Below are 24642 nucleotides of genomic sequence, written 5' to 3' on the forward strand. Positions count from 1 at the left end.
GGTGTTTGCTCCTGTGGCACTGGTTTAACCGGCTGACACCTCTTCCCTTCTCTGACTTCCCTCTGTTGGGGATGCTCCTTTCTCTTTTTCCACACAACCCTGGGGTGGGTTGTTTCTGGTCTGTAAAAGGCACGGGGACGTATACCCCTGCAAGCAGTTTTCCATCTGTCCACAGGACAGCTGCATAAGGATAAAGCCCTTCTCCTGGCAACGTGTTTCGACTCTAGGCTGCCTGGCTGCTCCTTGCAGAGGGAAGTTCAGCATCTCCATCGGGCTCTCGTGGTGGGCACGGGACTGAGACCCATCACCCAGATTGGGTGTACGGGCCAAGACGCCAGCAGACAACACCTTTCAGCCCCCTCTGATGCAGGCTCTATCTGAACCTTGGACCAAGATGCAAAAGCCCATGGAAACTCATCTTCCTCACTCAGTCCCTTCCTCCCGTTAGGGTTGGGAGTTCATCCTTTCATAACCACAAACACAGTCACCTTTGCAGATATGCTGTCAGCTTACAGGGAAGGGAAATGAAGGCTCTCACTACCAAAAAAGCAGAGCATTTAACAAACAAACCATCACTCGTGCATTGTGGTCTGATCTCTACCCCCTCCCCCCTCTCCACCCCCTATGAATCCATGTCAGCTCCAGTATCCCCCTACTTCTCCTACCCTGGCACCCCCCACCTGCCCACGGAGAAAAGGCGTGAGGATTTCCCATACCTTCAATAGGTTTTGGTACAAAATGTGATGAGGGTTTGGTTTTTTTCACCCGGTTCCCCTTCATAATTTGACCTTCTTTATTGAGCCCTAGGAACCACGCACGTCCAGATTCCTGCTGCCGGTACAGCGTGGAAGAATAAATAACGTAGTAGTTTTCAAAGACGGATTCCTTGAATTTGCATTCCGGCGTGAAAATATCCTGCAGAGGGAGAGAGAGAGGGGAAAAGAAAAAAACCAAAAAGCAATGGAAGGAATTAATCACTAATCACTTAAGCCAGGCATCACTGAGAGCTAATCAATGTTCCCCAATCACAGTCAGCTTAGCAATAGAGCACTATAAATGGCAGCTGTCTCGGACCCCAGCAATAAAGTGCAGATCTAGAAAACAGTCCAATAAAACAGAAGTCCCCCTGGTCTGTTGATACCGCAGGGCTGTCGTTTGCAAACCAGCCTGTGAAAGAAGTGCTTGGGAAAAGCGTGTGCAATGCTTTGGGGGTGTGGACACAACACGGTCCATACACCCAGGTGGGTTAGGAACCCCCTGGCTGTGCAAGGAGCCAGTGTACATGCAGGAACGGGGTGTCTGGATGTCTGGGGGCTGCCTGCAGGTTGGTGTAGCATCTACAGCATGCTTGAGAGACAGAGGTGGGAGGGTTTTGGCTCTGCCGTCCAGGCAGCAAGGTCCCGACCCCCACGACACGGCTGCGAACGCGCCTCGTGCACCCGAGCCAGACACCTGGAGACAGCTGCCGAACGCGCCTCCTGGCAAAAGGCAGCTCTGGAGAGAGGAGGTGGAAGGATGCTGAGAGGAGGCTTTCAGGAGCACGTTTGTATTTCCTTAATCAAAAATGGGGCAGGACAGGGTGAAGGCACAAAGCGTGAGAAAGGCTGAATAAGGAGGGGGGGAAAAATCAATGAAGTGTAAGCAGCTTCCCTGGACAGAGGCTGCTGGACTCAGGCCTGGCCAAGCAGTGGAAAGGGTGTAACAGGAACACGGTCAGATTTGCTGTCCAAACAGCTGGGACAGAGAGGGGAAGCCTTCCAAGGCAAGATGGTGCAAACTGCATTGCCCTCATCTGCTACCTTCTCCCTGCACAGGGGTGGCAACGGCATCTAGCAAAGACTTCAGGCTGGATACACCTGCCCCACCGTGAAAGAGGGAGTGAGAACCTCCCCCCCTTCCCAATACCACCCATAGCCTAGCAGGCTAGATGCCCGCCAGGCATCCAGGCAGAGCCCCAGCCATCAGCCCACCCTCGCCATCCCTCTTTTTAACCAGGAAGCCTCTCCTGGACTCAAGGAAACTGCTCAGCAAACATTTTGGTGCAACTGGTACCTCCTAGGTAAAGGTTTCATTCCCCTGAATTGTTATTTCTTGAATAGCTTTTCATTGGCAAATGCCTCTATCTGCACTTCCAGCTGCCAAGAGCTCTAGTGACCTGGGCAGGAGGTCTGTTCTAGATGTGGCATCATTCAGGGAGCTGAGCAATGACACCGGAAACAGGATGATGCTCAGCTTCCCAGACCCTATGCAATCAGATGGACACTCTTGTCCAGTAAATCCTGCTGCTAATGACCATGGAGGAGCTCTCCGGTAGATGCTGCAGCATGGCATTCATATCATATCATTGGGGCTGCAATTCTGAGCTCCATTTCCCTGGGAAAGCCACTGCCAACTTCAAAGTGAAGCTGTCAGGGTCATACAACATCCCTGTTGCAGACCGCTTTTCAAAGGCAGCATTTTGCACCTTCAGCCGTAGTCCCAGCAGCAGGGTGCATTCCCGAGGGCTTCTTTTTTGGGTTATATAAAGTGTTGCTAGCATGACAATATATCTGATGTGCAACAGACCTGCACAGCCAGTCAGGCTTGAAGCCACAGGAGAGAAAGAGCCGCAGAACGTGCACCGCTTTGCAGCACGTAACCAAGTCTGCATCCATCGTTAGCAGCGCGGATTAAAAATGCTTCCGACCCACCGGGTCCCTCTGCCGCGTGTGATGGGGCCTCGTGCTTGTCCGTAAAGACAAATACTTTAGGGGGTGACAGGCTAGATGGGGTCTGGGAGGCTTCTCACAGCACTTGGGGAAACAGTAGGAAGTAATTTGCCAGTAACTTGTGCTCCCAAATACCACCCCAAAGCCATTCTCTGTATTCAGCTCTGTGGTGGGCCCTCCACAGACTTTGTCTTGGCTTTGATTACACAACTCGTATGGGGCAGAGAGACATATTAGCACTTTTGGTAATGCCAGAAATCAGACAGCTACTTTATAGTGAGGTATTATTATTATCATCGTCATTATTATTATTTTATTACCATCATCATCCCCAGCAGTCTTTCCTGCCCAAGTGCAGAGGGGCTGGACTCAAGGGTCTTGTGAGGTCCCTTCCAGCCCTTCACATCTATGAATCATCATTGTTGTCATTATTATTAAAAATGGGGAACCTGAGAAAGGCTGAATAAGTGGGGAGGAAGGGGGTCACTGAAAATATTCTGTGAAGTGTAGACCATCTCCTTGCACAGAGGATGCTGGAGTCAGGCCTGGCCCAGACGTGAAAAAGGCATGACAGGAACACAGTGAGATTTGCCTATTATTAATAATTTGATTAACATTAAAAATATTCAATTTAATAATCAGTATTCATAGCTGCTACTAATGATACTTAATCAGTGCAGTTAATGATCAGTGGTTGTGTTAGTTATTAGTTCTTGCTCACTGTTACAAAAAAATGATAACAGCAATGATAATAGTAATCATGGTAATCAGAATGATAATGATAATAACAATAATAACAGTAATAACAACAATAATAGTGATAATAATAGTAACATTGCAAAGCCAGCTGCAGGGCATTATGCCAGACATTGTACAATTGCAAACCACACCAGAGACCATCCCTGCCTCGAAGAGCCTACGACGTACCGAGCAGACCGACTCCTCCCAGTCGCACACCCATAACACAAATAGTTTCCCCATAAAAACGGGTATGTCATATTGCCAGCAAGGTGGTAGGCTGTAGCGTGACCCTGTTGCAATCGCATCCTCGGGTCCACGCTTCTTCTCCCCCACTGCTTTCTTAAGAAATGGATCCCCTTTACGTTGTGTCGTTGCTCTCCCACCGCCAGCCCCTGCCCACGAAGTGTGGGGTTTGAAGGCTCAGCTGTGACTTCAGTGCTTCACACTTTGCACCAGCAATACGGGTTTTGCACCTAGCGTTTAGCCGACCCCTTTGCTGACGTGAATAAAGCAAATCAGACCGCAGCTCCTCTTCCCGCTGCGGTGCTGCCTCTGCCCGCGCAAGAACCATTTGTGCGTGCTCTGGGAAGCAGAGTGAGCAGACCTGACGTAAAGGGCAGAGCGGATGGGAACAGGCTCTGTTCTCTACACTTCCCTTTCCATTTATTACATTTGGGGCCAGGTTTTGAACAGCAGTGGAAATCTGGAGCAACTCCTTCAGTATTAAAAACTTATTTCTTGGAAGTACAAGGCTAGACTCTGTTCTACCCATTGGATGTCTTCTCCAGAAGAAGGTAGGGCAGACTGGCCAGCCACATTAGAAAGCATGCTTACATGTCATTATATCATTATAATCATTATTATCCCTATTATCATTATATAAGGATTTACACATGGGACTCAAGCCACTTTCCTAGGGGCTGCCTGTGGGTGCCTGGCCTATCCCTGGTCAGTCTTTCATCAGTCCCATGGGACGCCCATGCCTGCTATGGGACAGGGAGATCCGGGTGAGGGAGATCCCCTGCCCTCCATCAATGCTGACCTCGTGAAGGAACACCTTGAGAAGCCGGATACCTTCAAGTCAGCCGGCCCTGACAACCTGCACCCCAGGGTACTCAAGGAGCTGGCGAGCATCATAGCCCAGCCCCTGGCACGGGTCTTCGAGAGCTCCTGGCGCTCTGGTGTAGTGCCCGAAGACTGGAAGAAGGCCAATGTGGTGCCGATCTTCAAGAAAGGGAGGAGAGTGGATCCGGCTAACTACAGGCCCATCAGCCTGACTTCTATCCTGGGGAAGATCTTAGAAAAGTTTATTAAGGAGGCCATCCTTGAGGGACTGGCCCAGGCTAACATCCTAAGGGAGAGCCCGCATGGGTTTGTTGCGGGTAGGTCTTGCTTGACCAATCTCATTTCCTTCTATGACCAGGTGACCTATCACCTGGACAAGGGAGAAGAGATTGATGTCATATATCTTGACTTCAAAAAAGCTTTTTATCTGGTATCCCACGATCACCTCTTGGCCAAACTGCCCAGTTGTGGCCTTGGCTCCACCACGATCCGCTGGCTGGGAAACTGGCTCCGTGGTCGGACCCAGAGGGTTGTGACTGATGGCAGTCACTCATCGTGGTGCCCTGTGACCAGTGGGGTCCCTCAAGGCTCTGTCCTGGGACCCATCCTGTTCAACATCTTCATTAACGATGTGGACATTGGAGTCAGGAGTGGACTGGCCAAGTTCGCCGATGACACCAAACTTTGGGGCAAAGCATCCACGCCAGAGGACAGGCGGGTGATCCAGGCTGACCTGGACAAGCCCAGCAAATGGGCGGACGAGAACCTCATGGTGTTTAACACCGAAAAATGCAAGGGTCTCCACCTAGGGAGGAAAAACCTGCAGCACCCTTATAGGCTCGGCAGTGCTACGTTGGATAGCACTACAGAAGAAAGACTTGGGGGTCATCATTGACCACAAGATGAACATGAGCCTCCAATGCGATGCTGCGGCTAGTAAAGCGACCAAAACGCTGGCTTGCATCCATAGATGCTTCTCGAGCAAATCCCGGGACGTCATTCTCCCCTTGTACTCGGCCTTGGTGAGGCCGCAGCTGGAGTACTGCGTCCAGTTTTGGGCTCCACAATTCAAGAGGGATGTGGAGAAGCTTGAGAGAGTGCAGAGGAGAGCCACGCGCATGATCAGAGGTCAGGAAAACAGACCTTACGATGACAGGCTGAGAGCCACGGGACTCTTTAGCCTGGAAAAGCGCAGGCTCAGGGGTGATCTGATGGCCACCTATAAGTTTATCGGGGTGACCACCAGTACCTGGGGGAACGTCTGTTCACCAGAGCGCCCCAAGGGATGACGAGGTCGAACGGTCACAAACTCCTGCAAGACCGTTTCAGGCTGGACGTAAGGAAGAATTTCTTTCCTGTCCGAGCCCCCAAGGTCTGGAGCAGTCTGCCAGCGGAGGTGGTTCAAGCACCTACATTGAACACCTTCAAGAGCAAATTGGATGCTTATCTTGCTGGGATCCTATGACCCCAGCCGACTTCCTGCCCTTTGGGCGGGGGGCTGGACTCGATGATCTCCCGAGGTCCCTTCCAGCCCTGATGTCTATGAAATCTATGAAAAATCCCATGGGATTCATTTTGGTCAATCTGTAAGTGTTCAAACATTTACTTGTTCTTTGGTTTCTTCTTGTTGGTGGCCACCCTTGAACGTTTGCAAAGCACATCTAGATTAGTGTACTAAGTTGCAGGATGTGCCATTTGTTGATGTCTTTGTGGATGCTGATAAGAGGTGATTGAAGCTGTCTACTCTGCTCGTAGAATAGATTTCCTACCCAAGTTGACAGAGGCTGGTCATTTCATCTTAATTCTGGGGACAGTCCATGATGTGTGTTACTTTTGGCTGCTAACTTCACTAATACTCTTGAGTGCTACAAAGGAGAAGGATATTAGGATAATAACAGCAGATCATCTACCAGCTTTACTGTCAAAATTAATTACATTAAATCAAGTAAGGAACTGTTGTTTCGCTTATCTCAGCCTAAGAAGAGTGGCAAAGAAAGGGAATAACTGAAGGCGTACTTAAATGGTTTCACACTAATAAGATAGTTCTTACAGCCAACGCTGTGCACTGACGGAAAGATCTTGTAATTTAAGATAGTTCTCAGAAGTGCAGCCGGCTATTAGCCAGAGATGGAAAATCTGAGATTTGCAGCTGTTTTTAAGGAGAACTAAGCAGTGGGAACATGGGCAACTCCAGAGAGCAGAGCCTTCTCTCTGGGTGTGTCTACATGGAGGCATTTACTGCACAGTACAGTACAGGTGTGCATCTACATGTGCAATAAATATGGCGCTTTATGCTGACTTGGGCATAAATTTGATACATGCATCATGCAGGTATCCGATTTACACCTGATTAATTACTGTGCAGTAATGCATATGTAGACATGTTACTATGGAGTAACACTAAAGTTAGTCCTAAGTTAGTCCACACGCAGCGTTGCTGCACTTTAACGCCTGCACGTGTAGATGCTGGCCTATTCCCGCTTACTGTGCAGTAACTTTAAGCCGGCGTAAATGCCCTCCATGCGGCAGGTAGCAGACGGCAGCTTTAGTGCTGTATTCCCAGGGGCCTGTTCCCATAGCGGCTCTATCCTGACCTCTGTCCTCTTAGAGTAACAGGTAGGTTTGTCTCCGTGGATCTCGACTGCCCCTGTCCCTGTTAACATGACCTCTGCAAATTAGGCATGCGATACTGGCCACAGACTAATGTCCACTCTGTTCAGATGAAAATAACACGATGAAATTCAATGCACGGATGAGTAAGGGATGATTCAGCTTTTGGCCCCTTCCCACAAAGGGCTTTTTTAAATCTGTGAATTTGGTCCCTGCAGAAAGTCCCCTGACCCCCTCCCAGGAACATGTCTGGAGTGAGTGGCTTGGAGAAACGAAAAAAGGAGAGGAGATAAGCCGGAGAAGAAAAAGAAAAGCACCCTGTCATTTTTTATGGAGAAAAAAGTCTTTTTGACACATGATACGTGCTTTTGAATTTTGGTCAAGAATTGTTCGGCTTTCTGACAAAAAAAATGGACACAGAAAATATTAAAAAACCACGGGGTTGGGATTTTTTGTATCTGAAAACAACCACTGAAAATATTCTTAAATTTTACCGAAAGCCGTTTACAAACTTTGATCATTTTTACATACATTTTTTTCATTGTGAAAAAAAACATTGTGAGAAATACAGAAATAAATATATCTGAAGTCTTTCCCATGAAAAAGGTGGCTTCTTTTTTTATTAACTTTGCCAGTGACTTTCCTACTAGGGTTGGATTTGAATCTATGTCCCCAGAGGGCAAAGTTTTGTGTCATGGTCCCGACAAGAACAATCAATTTGATTTGCTTTGTAAAAATAAATCTAGATTTTGCTTGTGCTTACATGATGCCATGAACCTGAACAAAATTGAATACTAATGCAGTGCATGTTGTCCCACTGGACAAATACACAGTTTTGCACTTTTAAAAATGCTCAGTTATCCAGAGAATACAGCTCAGTACGACTGGCGGTTACTATTCTGGACTAGGGCTGCAGGGGTGTTGCGTCCGTGATAGTCCAGGGAATGTGGGAGAAGCCAGGCTTGTTTGGCAACCCCTTTTTTGGATTAACTCTAACACTGGGAGAGATATTAGGCAAGTTCCTGACTATGAAATGTCCTTCCTCAGGTCTGGGAAAGTTGGACTTAGAGGAGGATATCAGATGCCCTGCTCTGCCCCATTCGATGCCCCAGCATCACGTGTATGCACATGAGGTCTCCACCCGGCCCTGCTGCGTGCAGGAAATGCAAGTCGTGCTTACGTTATTCTAGCCCCTTTGAAAAACGCCCACCAAAATGACCAGCCAGACATGAGCGGGAGATGAGATCAGGCCGACGAAGGGCCGCACACTCCTCCGATAGATGCACGTGCTCCGGGGAAACCGAGCAGAGGGAGACTCGCAGTCTCCGAGGGCTTGGCTGCCTGTCTTGCAAACGCTTCCAGTGCCGCTCGGCTGGGACGCAGCTCACTGAGAAAGGACAACGGCATGCTGTGAATGAGCAGGGCCGCCCGGGCAGCACAGACACTGTGGGGAGAATGGGAAGTTCCCCAAGGCAAAGCCACCATCTTTCCCTTGACTTCACTGGCCCCTGGGTCCAAACCTAGCTGCTTGCTCGGGATTGAACCTCTTGACGTCAAGGCCAACTCTTCCCTTCCCCAAGAAGTTTAAAAGCACCAGCTTGGAAGAAGACATCTATCCTTTTCCAAGTTCTCTCCTCATCCATAGGAGAAAAGTCTGGCTGAGTATAATGAGTCCCTGGAAGTAGCGGCAGGAAGAGAATGAGCCCATTCTGCAAGTAATTAGTGACATTGTATATGAAGGGAGATTAATTATGGGACTTGAAACTGCTAAATAATGTTTTTCCTGCATCATGGTTTGACTTGGTTTGTGGCACTTTTAGGCCTCTATTTACCTACCATACACAGCTTGCCCTTTGGTGTAAGTCCTCCAAGCCATGCTGTGGCTTGGGGTCTAGGCGTCATTTCCACCCCCTGAGGACCTGGCTCTCCAGCAATTGTATACATGTCAGTTAAATATTCAGAATTTACTAGCGCATTTAAACTGTATTCACTTTAAATAACACCAAGTGAACAAGTCTTCTTCTGCACAGAACAGGAGCTGCGTCTTGCTCATTTTCTGGAGGGAGCTCTGGAAGTGACTGAAGCAGACGGGCTAGGTCTATGCGAGCACTCCTCTGCCCAAGAAGGACGGGTTTTGAGAAGAGACCCAAAATATTTTGACCACGCCAAGAGTCCCACTGACTTCACTATGAGCAGATCTGGCTGAAACCAGAAAGCCTGGATACTAACCACGGCAAGCAGATAACACCAATATGGATTATTATCAACATGCCTGGTGCCGCGTAGATAAATACAGACATGGGCAGAGGTCTTCAAACGTATTTTGGTACCTAATGGCATGGGAAGATGCTACATTTTCCCTGATGCCAAGAATCAGCAAACAGAGAGTGCAAATCCCTAAACCAGGGTGAGTTAGCCAGGTGGAGAATTACCCCTGAAAGAATAAGGAGTAACATGCTTCTGGTATTTATGTTTTGTCTGTCTGCAGCCATTTGCTGAAGGAAGACAAACCCGGTCTCCCACCATCTAAGTTGTAGGGTGCTATAAAAGCCACTTTTTGTGGGAGCTACCCTGGGAGAGCAGCATGTCTGTCTGCTCCTGATCTCAGTGGGATCTACATAGGCAGACAGAGTTGGTATTTTTTACCCCGGGGTGTGTGCCTGAAGGGTGAAGATACACATTATGCTTAGATCACACTAAATATGTGGGATGTTAAGTGTTGGTGAAGTTAAAATGTGCTGAGCAGCCGCATGTTAAGGGTTAATACCGTTTCTTCCCTCCACTGCTCTGACTTGCCACTAGAGGGCTCGTGAGCAGGGGCGGGGCTAGAAGCCAGGACACTTGTCGGGGGGCGGCACTGGGAGCAGTGCATCCTGGGATGCTGGAAGACTGCAAATGGATTATCTTTGTGGAGCAGACTGAATTAGGTAGCACGACCCAGTTACCCCTCACCTGAAGTGGCGTAACTTCAAGGCGCTCAGAGGGTGCTTAGTATGACCTAACAAGCTTTAATGTGTGGATGCGTGCGTTTGAAGTGTTCTTAGTATGGTCTCAGTGCAGTGTGTAACGTCTCCCTATGTCCGTCTTGACTCATCTACTTAGGATCAAGGTTCAGGACCATTGCAAAACCTTATAATTTCGAGCTTGATCCTGCCTATCCTGGCTCACGAAAGAGGTCTCTATTCACGTGAATAACCCCACAGAAGAGAACTAGGAGAGTCCCCCTAAGAAGTATGCCATAGGAGTAACCCTGTGGGCTCCACCGACTACACTTATGCTGAAGGAGTCATATGGAGACGAGGTTTATCTGCACAGCCGTCAAAGGGATGGTCGCAGCTTGGGCAAACGAGCCCCGGGGCTGGAGGGCAGCACAGAATTCAGCCTGGCTTAGCAACCAGAGTCCCCAGGGATGTGTATGTCCACAGCTACACTGCTCCAGGTACGCAAGCCCCCTACCCCAACTGCAGCACAGACCTACCCGGAGAATATTCAAGGTTGCATTCTTGATTCCAGAGCATCTCACCAATGCATTTTACTCCTAACTCTAACCTGGGCAATGCTACTCCTGCCGAGCATTTCTCTAAGTGCTTCAGGGACGTGAAAGACCCTCAAACTGGCCTGATCAGCTCTGGACGGGGGGTGTCACAGTCCTGACCCTAATGGACCCTTCACTGAAACAAAAGCTGACATGATGGCTGGGGGGTTCAACTCAGGGCTACTCTGAAAGCTGAAGATGGCTTTATGGGAACAGGCCCAGGCAGGTGGGATTTGAAGATTAACAATAGAGTAGTTTTATGCATGAAGGCAATCCACAGACCCACGTGGACCCAGAGAGGTGGCACATGAAGCACTTAGTCCTTTGCTTTCCCTCCTGCTTGTGAAAGACTCAGACTCAGACCCAGCTTTGGGTCCGAAGGCTTGGAGAAGCTGAGCCCTGGGGTTGTGCTCATTACCAAATCCCCTCTAAACTAAATGTGTCTATCAAAGGCAGTTGCCTCTCTGGGAAGGGATATTTCAGCAGTGCAACTGCAGGCCCCCCCTTCATGCTACCTTCAGGATCAGGCAGATCCCAAGCCTGTTCCTATTTTCCAGCTCCTTATCTGAGGAGCCGTGCTCGCTGATTGTCTCCTCTGCATCCTGGATATCTGATAAAGTGTCTGGGAAGGGGAGCGATGCTGCAACCTGCACCAGCACTGAAGGACTAAGCTGAAATACATCTCCCCTCACAGCCATCTGTCAGGAGACAGGAAGGGAGCAGACAACACAGCGATGAGTTGTACGAAAGGAAAAACTTGGGTGCCCAGGTCAGGAGAAACGATACTTTCCTTTTTATCTTGTCCCAACCAAAAATAATACCCCGGAAAGGATGATAATGGGGGGACCCCCATAGTGAAATCCAGATTGTGTATCCTCTTTGGGCTCCACCTTTCCCTGCATACATCTATTTGGTGTCTACTTGGCACAGCGGACACTGAACAAAGTACAGCCTTTGGGCACTGCTGCAATAGAGGCTACGATCATCATTCACAGACTTCCTGAACTGGCATTGACATATTGTTATTTAAATGACGGTGGCACCCGGAGACTCTAATCCAGATCCCGGCTGGCTGGCACGCAGAGCCCTGTCTATACTCACCCAACGAGACTGTCCCTGCCCTGGAAAATGTAAAATCTGAAGCAATGAGGGGACTGCAAGGTAGGAGAGCAGAAGGGTTATTTCCCCTAGTTTATACTCAGGGGCACAGCACCATTAAGTGACTTGCCAAAGGTCACACAAGGAGGCTGTGGCAAAGCTTGGAAGTCAACTTGGTTCCTGCCTCAGCTAGCGCTGTTTTCTCCTCTAATATTAACAGTGACTGTACACTGGCAACAGAAAGCGGGCTCCAGACCTCTATGAGACAGAATCAGAATAAGGTCCCCCACATGCTATGCCCCCCCCCCCCGAAAGATCTTGAACCCTCCCAGCGGACTTGGTGGGAGCACCCCACCGGGCCCAGGCTCTGATAGTATCACCACAGCCTTCAGCCCCCTCACCCAGTTCTTGCCATTTCACTAGGGGCTGATGCTTTCCTGCCCCTAGAAGAGATTTCAGCCCCTGCCCCTTGCACAAGCAGAGCTGACCGGCCGCGGCACTTCTCCCCCCCAAAATTACAACAGCCCCAGAAGTACTGCAAGAGGCAACAGCCCTGCCTGGCAAGAAGCAGGATATGCCCTTTTGTCCCCGCTGCTGAAGAGATGGTCAAGCAGAGCCATCGTGGGGGCAGTTTTCGGTGGAGTTTCACTTTTGAAGCAATGTGTGGCATGGAGAGGAGACAGCAGCACCTGCCAAGGGGCTCACGGGGCCTATTACACCCGTAAGCTTCTGATGCCCCGAGATAGCCCCTCTGCTCCGACTCCTGAAATCCAGCAGTAGGGTTTAGTGGAAAGACAGTCACTGACACAGGCCCTATCTTCCCTAATGCCACAAAATCTCCTCTTGCCTTAAGCCAATTTCAGAGCTGTCATGGCCAGGGCTGGAAATTCAATTTCTCTGCTGCTCAGACTTTCATCCTGAAATGCACGGTACTAGATTATTAATGTTTGACAACTTACTGGCACGCCAGCCACCGCTGACCAATTAACCACAGGCCTTTTGGCCAAAGGTGACAGGCAAGGCCAGGGCAGACTTGGGTTGGATGGACAACGTCTTAGACTCAAAAAGAAATATTACAAAGGCTGACAACTGGGGATGCATTGTTTTGGTTTGGGGTTTTTTCCCCTTTTGCTTCGATGTACTTCTCTGCACCAATGCTGCATCTTTTGAAGGCAGGGGAAAGAAAGGCTGGTAGTATTTTCTGACCTAAAACACAGCTTTGTTTTGCAGGAAAAGTGTCAAGTGAAGGGTGGTGTTGTGGGACAGGCACCAGGCTGGCATCCTGGAGAGCTGATACTGCAGAAAGCAGGGTAGATTTGCACCTTATAAACTAATTGAAGTAAATATTTTATATATCTGTGTGTGTGTTTCTGTCTGTCTGTCTATGGATAGATGGATAGATAGATAGATAGATAGATAGATAGATAGATAGATAGATAGATAGATATCCTGCCTTCTACTTGACTTCAGACTGACGTAGGTAGCTGTGTTAACCTGGTTGTGCTCCAGACCAGGTATATGTCCCTTGCCCATGGGGCAAGATGACCTGGGGCAGTTTCAACTGAACTTCTCCGGATTTCATACTGTGCCCAACCAGCTGACTCTTTGCACTGTTTGCTGTGGGAAGGGAAAAGCTTAGTGTGATCAATCGATCCTCCCACCTCCCCTGCAAAATTATAGGCTGTTCAGCAAGGAGAGGGTGTTTTCCTGCAGGAGATGCCTTTTCCACTTGGGCTGCTAAAGCAACCCAACCGCACCTTAGCTGACAGCTAATTTTTCTATGCAGGTCTCCTATCCAATGCCAGCCAGGCCCAAACCTGCTTGGCTTGCAAGAGCTGATAAAAACCCACCCAACCCCCAGAGGTGAAGCTGCAGCTCAAGCCAGAATCCTTTTTACCTCAGACAGAGCCCCCAGGTCCATGAAACTGCCTTGGGTTTTCCCTGCAACTTTGCACTTCCAGCCTGACGAAGCACCTGTGGACAGCGTGCGGTAGCACCCTGGCCTTCTGCATAAACCTTCCTCTTCCTGCAGCACGTTAGACAGCTCTAGTGCATGAAGCCAAGTGACCCATGCCAGCTAGGGCTCCGCTTCCCAGGAATCAGACAGACGGAGGCTGCTGGGTGCATCATAAAGGATTCTGCAGTAGTAGCACTTGAGGGATTTTTCACTCGACTGCACACCTCGCTGGAAAATTCCCATTAGTTTTGTCATCTAAACCTGCTCATGGCCAACTAATGACTGCAATTTCTAATCTAAGACAATACAGTAACTCTGGAGGTATTGCAATATAATGCACTGGCTCCATTTGGCACGGTGCACAGCGAAGCAGGGTAACTTTTTACTGCCTTGCTAACACTCGGCAAGCTGTGAGGAGGTGTCTTCAAATTATATGACCCAAAACACATCACACAAAAGAAACTGAAGCCAAGCAGTGCACTTGGATCCACCTACTACAGCACATGCCATATGGCAGATCCTGGCAGTACAATCAGATCCTGGGTGTGCTTGGGGTTACTTCATGCAGAGATAGGTGGGCTGGTTTGCAAACTGGAACCGGTAGTAATGAACCGGTGATACAGGGTGTATCCGAAATAGTGAGCATCTTCAGATGTAGGTGTTGGAGCCAATCGATTGTATGACCCATTCGACGATGCGTGGCTACGTTCCTTTGTCGTGTGCTATGTGTTGAGCCTGCTGGCTTCAATGCTGCCGAATTCTTATTTTCTATATTTTGGATATATTGGTCAGGCCTCAGGACATCCTCAAGGCCCACGTCTTGCATCAGGAAGGGCTTACACTGGAGCTCCCCTTGCTTTGCACAACAGTTAAAAGGAGGTTGACTCCTATGAACACGCACGCAAGGCAACACACGCCGATCACCCGCCGCCTGAAGAGCGCCGCCTTCCCACTGAATTTGGAAACAAGCAGCCCAAGACATTCACCATCATGACTTATGCCATCAGCACCTGCAAGAAGTGGCCTCCTCTAACACCCTTAAACCGCTAGTAATCAAGCCTGCTTGTTTGCAACCTGATACGCTGCGGAAAAATGAGCTGGGGGTCGATCCCTTTTCCCTGCATTACTCCACGAGACAGAGATACCAGCAAGGACAGGCATTGTTTGCTCCTGGACACAAGAGTCCATCCTAATTAAGCATAATGTCTCAGAGCGGAGGTCACCTTTGAATACCTCTTGATCACTAGGTGTCGAAGTGCTAAATTCTGATCCACGCATGTTCAACGCGGCAGAGAGAAGGACCAGGCTCAAAAATGAGGTCTGAGCCAGGCAGGCTAAATTTCTGAGTTTTAATTAAAACTGATGTTTTCCCTTCCATTCCAAGGGAAGAAGCCACTAGCCAAATCGGATTTTATGGATTCGAAGCAGGAATTAGCAAGGGCGCTGCATTATTTTACGTGCACGATCAAGTGAGATGATCGGGACGGTTCCATTTAGCCTTACAATCCAAGTATCCCAAAATCCAGCTGCGTATGGGAAATTTCAAAAGCACAGATGTGCCCAGAAAGAGGAAGACATCTGCCCCTCACCTCTGTATACTATCAAGTAGCCAGACGGATACCGTCACTATGAGCCTACCCTCAGCATATTGGATATTAAGAATGCATCTGAAACCATGATAAAGCCATTGAGTACGATGCTCCCTTGGATTTACCTGTTTTATACCCGTGAGACTCTACTGACTTAATTAAAACAATTATATTGACAACAAAATCCATAAAGCAAACCAATGTGCTGGAAGGAATATCCCCAAACATAATAAAGCTGTTCTGCTTCGGAAGAGGCTGGGAAAGAAATATGAGGTATGCTGGGCACAAGACAAAAATAGTAAGAGTAGTAAGATTTAGATTTTTTAAGTTAATTAAAAAAAAAAAGACTTGAACTGGCAAAGATGCCTTGAGAAGGCTGATTTCTAAACACAACATCTGTGCTGAAAAATCTCAGGTTTTCTTTTTACATTACAATAAACTTTGTAAAGACTCATGATAATCTCAGTGCTACCCATTTTCAAAAGCAATTCCTTAGCTCTTCAGAGCTCACAGATAACATTTGCATGGATACGATATCTCTGCAAAAAGAAAATGCTCTGAGGGCTGAGCTGCCTGTAAGTTTTAATATGATAGGAACCGATATTTAAAATCGGCAGGAGATGCACTAATGTTCATGCAAGGGTGATTTATTCACACTGGGCATCAGGAAGCCACTAGTGAAACCAAAGCCACTGGAAGGGTTCAACACATAGGCTGTTGCAGCATGTAGGTGTAGCTTATTGCATTGAGAGGTCACCACGGACTCAGTTTTTAAAGAGCCTGAAGGCCCAGGAGATGGATGTTTCCTCTTTTGCCACCCTGGAAAGCAGGGGTATGTCCCCTGTCATCAACGTAACTTGAGGTAGAAAACAGATCTAGAGCCCCGTGAATTTACAGAACACTTCTTTTCATTATACAATGCAATTAGCATTGCATTCTCCCCTCTCAGTGATGTCTCCACTTAATAATTACAAGGGGCTGTAGAGCTGGGGCTTAGCTATGTCAGATGAATGCTTTTATACCTTGTAGAGTCTGGCTCTGAATAAACCGGACATGGACACTGCTACCTTTTAACTACACGATGAGACTATCTGCATTTAAAATATACGCATATATGATTACAGTACCGGCTTAGTGGAACTGATATTGCAGTTTATAGCTGCTACTTTTGCACTCGGTATTTTCTGAACTATGCAAGATTGGGGTATACACACATATATGCATATACACGCACGTAACATAAATGCATGTATATACATATATATGGTGTATGTATACATATGCCATATATATGGCTCCAATTCAGTAAAGTCCTTTAGAACGTGCTTTGCTGAATCAGGGTCTATATCAATATAATATTTTTTCCAGCTATCCAACCTCAACTTCCCTTGCTGCAACTTGAGCCCATTGCTCCTTCTGTCATCTGCTCCCACTGAGACCAGTCCAGATCCATCCTCTTTGCAGCCCCCCTGCAGGGAGCTGAAGGCTGCTATTCAATCCCCCTCGGTCTTCTCTTCTGCAGACTCAATCAGCCCATTCCCTCGGCCTCTCCTCACCAGTCCTGTCCCCCAGCCCCACAACCATTTTCGTTGCTCTCCACTGGACTCTCTCCAATGTGCCCACATCCTTTCTGTAGTGGGGGCCCACAGCTGGACACAGGACTCCAGATGTGGCCTCCCCAGTGCTGAATAGAGGGGAAGAATCACTGCCCTCAACCTGCCGGCAACGCTCCTACCGATACAGCCCAGGACACCGGTCACCTTCTTGGCACCGAGAGCACGCTGCTGACTGCTGTCCAGCTTCTTGCCCCCTGTCCCCCCAGGTCCTTTTCTGCAGAGCTGCTGCCCAGCCCATCACCCCCAGCCTGCACCGGTGCATGGGGTTGTCCCCTCCTAAGTGCAGGACTTTGCACTTGTCCTTGTTGAACCACATGAGATTTCTTTTGGCCCAATCCTCCAATTTGTCTAGCTCTCTCTGAATCCTAGTCCTACCCTCCGGTGTATCTACTCCACCCATCCCAACTTGGTGTTGTCTGCAGACTTGCTGAGGGTGCATCCATCCCATCTTCCAGATCATTAATGAAAATATTGAACAAAAAATGAAGAAAGCAGGGAGGGCTGGTCAGTGCAAGTGCGACCAGCATCACTTCCACCTGGGTTTCCACTCAGGGTCCCAGGAGTTCAGACTTGGCCCAAGGGTGTATCTTTCCCACCCCCCAAAAACGTCAGTGCTCCTCCTCCTCCTCCTCCCCCTGAGGCCAGAGTAATGAGACCGACCAGGAAGAACAACCTGAGCAGCAAAGGAGACCAGCCAAACTGCCCTGCAGGAATCGCTCTCAGCTCCTCCCTCCACCCTGCTGCAGGCCTGCTCCACGTAATTACCTCTGTCCACACATGACATTCTGGCAGGACGTAATTAGACAGCTACGCAGCTGACTAATGAGCTGCGTCCATGTTCTTGGTCACTCGGGCCAAGCTCTTGAAGACATCAATAATCGCTGCAAAAGGCCGACCCAGCCACATATCAATTGCCAGGAATGATGCACCTGTCAATACCCTTCGAGCAATGCAGGCACCTGGGGATGTACTTTTGCAAGAAGCATCAGGTGTTTCAATGCGGTTATTGGAAACATGGCAGCTTCAAAACATCAGGGGGAGGCATGCGGCATCAATGGACCGGTGCTGGGATGGTCAGGCGGTCACTTGGGGAGATGGGGCTGCTTTGAGAGGTATCAGGGGCCAGGCGCTTGCATTGCATGTGTCTCAGGGCTGGGGAGCTCCCAGCAGCAAACAGGAGCTCTCTGGGGAGAGGTGCTGCAGGAAAACCATACCCCATGGAGCTTCCTGGATGGGCCTTAATAATCCCAGCTCCCGGGCCTCCTCGCTGACGACTGCAGAGCCTGCCCTTGCAAGCCAGCGCTGATGTATGCTTAAAAAATGGTGGTGCCATAAGTAAGGGAGAAAATGAATTGCCAAATGCACACTTTTGCCCAGCACCCTGCTTGGCTGCATCGTACTGGGCTGAATCTCACTCCCCTTGTGCCGGCATCTCTCACTGGTTTCAAATGGGAGCAGGTCTGGCCCCTAAGTGCTACCAGTGATGGGTAACAGCCTGTCTCGTTGGGTAATGCTAGGGCAGCTGGTGCCACAGGGTGGGAGCGCTCCCAGTGACGTTATCTGCACCCAGTTCTTGTGGGGGACCAAAGTGTTGCCATTCCCATTTCAAAGAGGGGGAATGTAGGTGCCCAGAGGTTAGGTGACTTGCACACGGTCACATGGGAAGTCAGTGGCAGAGCCAGTGATGGGTCTCAGTCCCAGGCCACCACTTTAACCACAGAACATCCTTCATCTATGAGCATTTGCCCCTAAGAACCACACCACAGTATAGGAACAGAGGCCTCCCAGCTCACCAAGGCCAGTCTCCTGCCTTTGTCAGCATCTGTTTATCCTCACCAGAAACAAACCCAGAAACACAACCCCTGGGCCAGAGGTAAAACACAGGTGAGACAGGGCACTGGCAAAGCCGCGGCCCTACAATGGCAGGAGATTAGGTTAATTTATGCACAGATACAGAATGATCCAGCATCTGGGACACCTGTGCACCTTTCCCCGTGAGCAAATATTGCCCCATTGCTCAGTGAGCACAGCTGCACGATGCTAGCACGGCCGCTTCCCCTCTTCCCAGCTCCAGCAGCTGCATCCTCTGCTCTGGGAGGCAGGATGAGGTTGTTCAGCAATGATGACAAGTACACAAAACACAGACATAATTTCCCTATCTGCAGCAGCAGCAGCGCCAGCACCTCCCTTTGCAAGGATAAATTGCTTTTTATGTATGTGGCCTATGTGCTAGCATGTCCTGGAGAGAGCCTGCAGTGTTCAGTCTCCAGCCTGATATGCCTCCAACTTATTCAATGTGGCAAGTCTCTGAATGCCACGTGCTCCGAGCAGTAGGCTGCTGTCCCTGTAGGCAAAGAAACTCTGTCATCCTTGCTGCTGCATTTCAATGCATGAGCCTTAAGACAGAGCTGGCAGCAGCTCACAGCCTGACCCATACCTGGGGCCGGCGTGAGACACGGCCCCTTCTCTGGGGAGACACATCAGTCATTTTGCACCGGAGAAGACAGTGGGGAAGGAAGAGTTGAAGGCAGGGGGGTATGCGGGCAAGATGCCTCCAGGCCTTTCACACTGCAATGCATCTCCTTGCATTCGGCTTATTTAATCCAACGGGACCCTGGGCTGACTTGCCTGTGGGGGCTACCACAACATGCAAGCGAATGACAACAACAAGATAACAAGGGATGTTGAGGTTAGATAGTAGGAAAACGTTTCTCACTGGGAAGGTAATAAAGCATGGGAGCAGGTTACCCAGAGAGGTGGTGCAGTCTCCATCCTTGGAGGTTTTGAAGACAAAACTTTGACTGGGATGATGTAGTTGGGGCTGGTCTTGCTTTGAGCAGAGGGTTGGACTAGATGTGACCCCCTGAGGTCCCTTCCACCCTGAATTTTCTATGAATCAGTATGTCGGCTCCTTCCTATCTTGTGCCCTCCGCAGCTCTGCAACGTTGCAGCCTGTTGCGAAACACCTCCCATGTGTAAGGCAATGTTAAATGTCATTACCAGGCACACTCATTTTCAAGAGGCCCAGGCCAAAGCTGCAGGAAGCCCCCCAAAAGCCCGTGTCTGAGTAACCGCAGCATGAGCCTTCGCAGGTGTGACAGCCAGCTTGGTCAGCAAAGTAAAGGAAGCCATCCGTCAATAAACTTAACTAGAAACAATCAAACAAAACGCATGGAGAGGGAAGAACCACACACCATATAATACAGACACACCGTATTATAACTTTTTTTAAGGTGCTGGTAGTAGTGATTGATGTATTCAAATGTATCTATGTATGTATGTATGTATGTATGATGCAATGTTATTTTGCTATAATAGAGGTTATTTTTGTTAAAAAGTGTAAAACAAAGCAGCCCTGTAAGAGAAGGCCATGAACTAGGGCAAAGAAGTAATAGACCCCTGTTAACAGCATTGCATGAGGGGAAAGGAAATCCTCTCTGCTTCCCCAAGAATGTAAATCCCAACTAATTGACAGCAGAGGCCACAAAGGGTGGAGAGAAGATGCCGGTGCATTCATGCGTAAATGCACCAGCTGTATTTTGCAAGGAAAAGACCTATGCATTTTGGGGGACAGGGAGGGAAGGATGGAAATCTGGGGCTAACCAGAGCAGGCAATGGCCCTCTGGGGGCTGATGGTAAGCAAGGGGAATCTCAGCGCAGCTTCGTGCTGTTTCCTCGCGTGCAGGGCGCCAGATGTCAGCGTGGCCCGCGCTGCTCAGTCGATGCCCACGTTACCTGTCATCGGGTGGTCTGATGGCAGAGGCAGCGCCACAGCCACTGTCTGCCTCCCTCTGCCCTGGCCAAACGGCTGGCGACCCCTTTCCGCAGGGCAATCCGGCTGCCCCCACGAGCATGCTAGACAGAGATCGTGGCACGCAGCGATAAAAACCCTTCAAAATGAAACATCATTGATCGCTACTTTAACTGACCAAAAAAATAAAAAATAAAATAACCTTCTTCTTTCTCCCCCTTTGCGGGATGGACAGATGCAGAATTTAATATGAGATAAGGGCATCAGGGTCTGGAGGAAAAGGAGACGTGTTCGCCAGTGGATCGAGGCTGCAGTCACAACAGAGGGAGTGAAGAGCAAGGTCAAGGTCACCTTCAGCCTTTGGTCTCCTTTGCTGCTCAGCTGGAAATCGCCACGTGCCGAAGGGCAGCCCGCAGCCACGAACGTGCAGATGGACCTTCTCGGTCTGTGCTGGCTTGCTGACATGCTCTCCCATCCTCCAACAGTGGAGAAAGTAACTGCTGGGGTCCGCCAGGAAGCCCAGCCTGGTGATTTTATAGCCCTGGCTGCTCAAGGGGAGCTTTTTGGTAGCCCAGACCAATGCCCACAGCCTGTCCTTATTGCAAACCCCCTGGCTCTGGTGCCCGGTGGTCTGTGCTCTGAAATGCAGACTGGAAGCTCGCTAATTAGGAATCACCCTGGCACTGGGCAAATGCCTGCACTACCGCTGCGCTGCTGGCACTCAGGGAAAGACCTGGGGAGCAGGACTGCCTTGCCAACTGCTTGACAGCCATCAAGGTAAGCTCAGCACCCCCCTCCGCACCGTCCTTATAGCAAAGACATCCTGTGAGCATGGAAAAGCACATGCTCACCCACAGCCTTGGCACACAACCAGGAGTAGAGAGAGCCTCTCCTGTAATGAGAAATCACTCCCCATTCTCATGCAGCGAGCCCTTGGGAACAGCCCAGCCTGAAACGGGGTGAGGACTGCAACCAAAATGCAAACCCCCCCCGGCTGGACTCTAAAGGAACCGGCTCCCCGAGACGTCCTCTTGGGTCCCAGGCACATCCCTGTGTGGAGGAAGGTGTTAGGCAGCTAATTACACAACTTCTCACTTGTCCAGGCCCAGTGGGACCCACATGGGCCTGAACTCAGGGCACACTCTGCAATAGCAAAGGCAAAGTCTGCCTCGTCCAGGATAGGGACAAAGATATCGGATTCATCCCAGATGGGAGAGGAACTTCCTGGGTACAAGGAGCAGACAGCAAGTAGACTCTGCTGGGGGCGAGCTGAGAAAGGGCCTAGCTTGCAGAAGAAGCTCAGCGAAGGAAGCGGCGAGCTCATTCCTGCAAACCGTAAAGGGTGGCTTGAGTAAAGCACTGTTCAGCAGCCTGGAAATCTCTGGGATGGCAGGCTATTGGGCAAATCCCTCCCAAAGGCCTCTGACCAGAGCACAGAGGTTAGAGTCATAGTAAATGAGGGTGGGAAGGGACCTCAGGAGGTCACATTTAGTCCAACCCATTGCTCAAAGCAGGACCAACCCCAACTGCATCATCCCAGCCAAGGCTTTGTCTACCCGGGTCTTCAAAACCTCCAAGGATGGAGACTGCACCCCCTCTGTGGGTAACCCATTACAGTACTTCACCACCCTCCTAGTGAGGAAGTTTTTCCTAATACCCAACCTCCACTTCCCTTGCTGCAACTTGAGCCCATTGCTCCTTGTTCTGCCATCAGAAACTTGCTGCGTATTCAGTGTGGATTAAAATATGAACAAAATTCCCATGCCTGTTGGGTGAACGAAGCTCCGGTGTCTGGGCCGGTCAGGGGGAAGTGGGAGGACTTAGTCTCCAAACCTGCGGCTCCTGGGACGCATCTTGGAGGCACAGGGCAGCGCCATGCTGGCCCCACGCCTCCGGGGACTAGCTCCCAGTGGGAAGGAGGGTGCTTGCACCGGTGCAGAAGCACGACTTGCTGCGACACCGGCTCGCTGCACAAGTGGCATCCCTACGCAAGCGGCTGCATGGAAGCAGACGTGCCACGGCTGGCAACAGCCCAGCCTGGTGCCGTGTCAACCCCGCAGCCTGTTGGTTTTATCACAGGAGCTCTGATGCCAGGATGCCTCCTCCATTCTGCACAGCCATAAGGAAGAGGAAAATGGGGCCTGGTGACTCCTGAACAACCGACAAGACACCAGACTGAGTCAGCCTCCTAGGCCTGGATCCCATCTCTCTTCTCGCTCTTCAAGAGCCTCTTATTGCAGCTCTGGCACTTTTCCCTACACCTGGGACCCTCTGGCCAAGCTCTCTCTGGCCCTGACCAAGCCGTCCATTGACCAGACCAGGAAGGAGGCGCTGGCTGGGGGGACCTTGGGCGACTATGGGGCCCTAAGTCCTCTTGCTTTGCATCCTCCATTGCCTTCCTAATTTTTGACCTGTAATCTGCACTCCTGTTGTCACGATCTGCCCTGCAAACCCAGTCGCGGTACATTTAGTGGCCCCCTTCCAGCCATTGAGGAAGGCTTCCCATTAGGCTCCCCATCGTCATACAACCAAAAGGCCTGTCTCTGACAGTAACTGACCCCTAAGTGAAGGTGCCGTGGATGAAAAGACCCCCGACATTCTCCACGTCCAGCTCCGCAGGTCTGGATGACAACACGACCGAAGACCCAATAACCTCAAACATCCACCTCCAGCCTCAGTGCGGGGTTGCCAGCAGGCACTGTCCTATTTAGAAAGGTTTGTTGGGGCAATACAACTGTGGCCACAGTGGGATCTCCCTGCTAGCCCCTGGGTGCATCGACACAGAGGCTAATTCTGCACAGTACTTACAGTGCATTACTGCACACATAGACATGCCCGCTGTGAGGTTTAAACAGACATGGGAGGCATTAAAGTCGCACTCACTCCCGTGCCATTGGAGAGGAACATCCACCCACTCTCAATGTGCAAAACTTCCCTAGTCTTCCCTGACCTTGACACCTGTCCCATAGCATCCTCCTCTGTATTTTCATATATTATTGATAAATCTTTCAGTCACGCCTAGTGCAAATCCTTGAGACAGTCAGAATATCGGAGATTGGCTATTTGGACAGGTGACAAGACTGTTTCGGCTTAGCCAATATTTTTCAAATCAAGAGTCACTGAGCAAGAACAATAAGAGTGAAATGAGATGAAAGCTCGAGATAGCGTCCCCGGTTCCCGGCTGATTCTCTGAGTGTCCCCTGCCAGCCCCAGTGAGTCTGTGCACTTGATTAATCTAAATTGGGAGTTTCTGAAAACACAAAGTATAACACTCAGGCTCTAATCAGAGCAGAAAGGGCCTGCGACTGCTGAGCAGGGAAAGGACGTGAGAGGTACTACGGGATGCTTACTCATCCAAGGTCTCTTCCCAGTAATGGTGTTTGCAGTGAAACAGAGAGAAATAAGCTGGAAATCAGGGCAGAGCGTGGCTCTCAAAAGCGATCGCTCCTAGACGACAGCTACAGGCTGCCTCTCGCCTGTCCCCTTGCATGGATGGAGACCACAAGGATGGATCGTGCCCTGTTCTGCCCCTCCTTCAGCCGGCATGAGTGCACCATATCTGCAGGGGTGAGAGAGGGTAGTGAAGTATTGAAACTCAGTGCATTGGATGTAGCCATGGCATGTATGAACAGCGCCCAGAGCAATGACGGTGGGATGTCAGGACCATCACACTCACAACGCACCGCAAGCTGGTGTGCTGGCCCGTTTCTCACTGCAATAATCAGCGTCGTCTCACGGTTTGCCTTGCCCCAGCTCTCCTTGTTCTCCCCACCCATTACCTCTCGTGGTGCAGAGGCGAGAGGCATTTTCACAACTCTATTGCACATACGTACATTGATTAACACATCAGAGGCCTGATGTTTCCGGGTACCATGAAGATAAAGCCCAGTGGCTATTCGAAAAGTCTTCCTGCCAAATGATACTTGTTCAGCGAGTTCTCACGACTGTCTTGAAACAGCCACCCCCTCTCTA

At 49.8% G+C, this 24642-nt stretch overlaps 1 protein-coding gene across 6 annotated transcripts in view; it reads right to left on the reverse strand.

The window, feature by feature from the left end:
* The window catches only part of FGF12 (fibroblast growth factor 12), a 303175-nt gene that overhangs the window by 10699 nt on the left and 267834 nt on the right, over positions 1-24642 (reverse strand). For all 6 annotated transcript variants that reach the window (XM_090051408.1, XM_090051409.1, XM_090051410.1 and 3 more), the window contains one exon: positions 717-915. In XM_090051408.1, the coding sequence (XP_089907534.1) occupies positions 717-915 (199 nt within the window). The remainder of the gene's footprint in view (positions 1-716; positions 916-24642) is intronic.

This window comes from Crocodylus siamensis, chromosome 6 (assembly GCF_052110815.1).
Source record: "Crocodylus siamensis isolate JL-2025a chromosome 6, ASM5211081v1, whole genome shotgun sequence".
Taxonomy (NCBI): domain Eukaryota; kingdom Metazoa; phylum Chordata; order Crocodylia; family Crocodylidae; genus Crocodylus; species Crocodylus siamensis.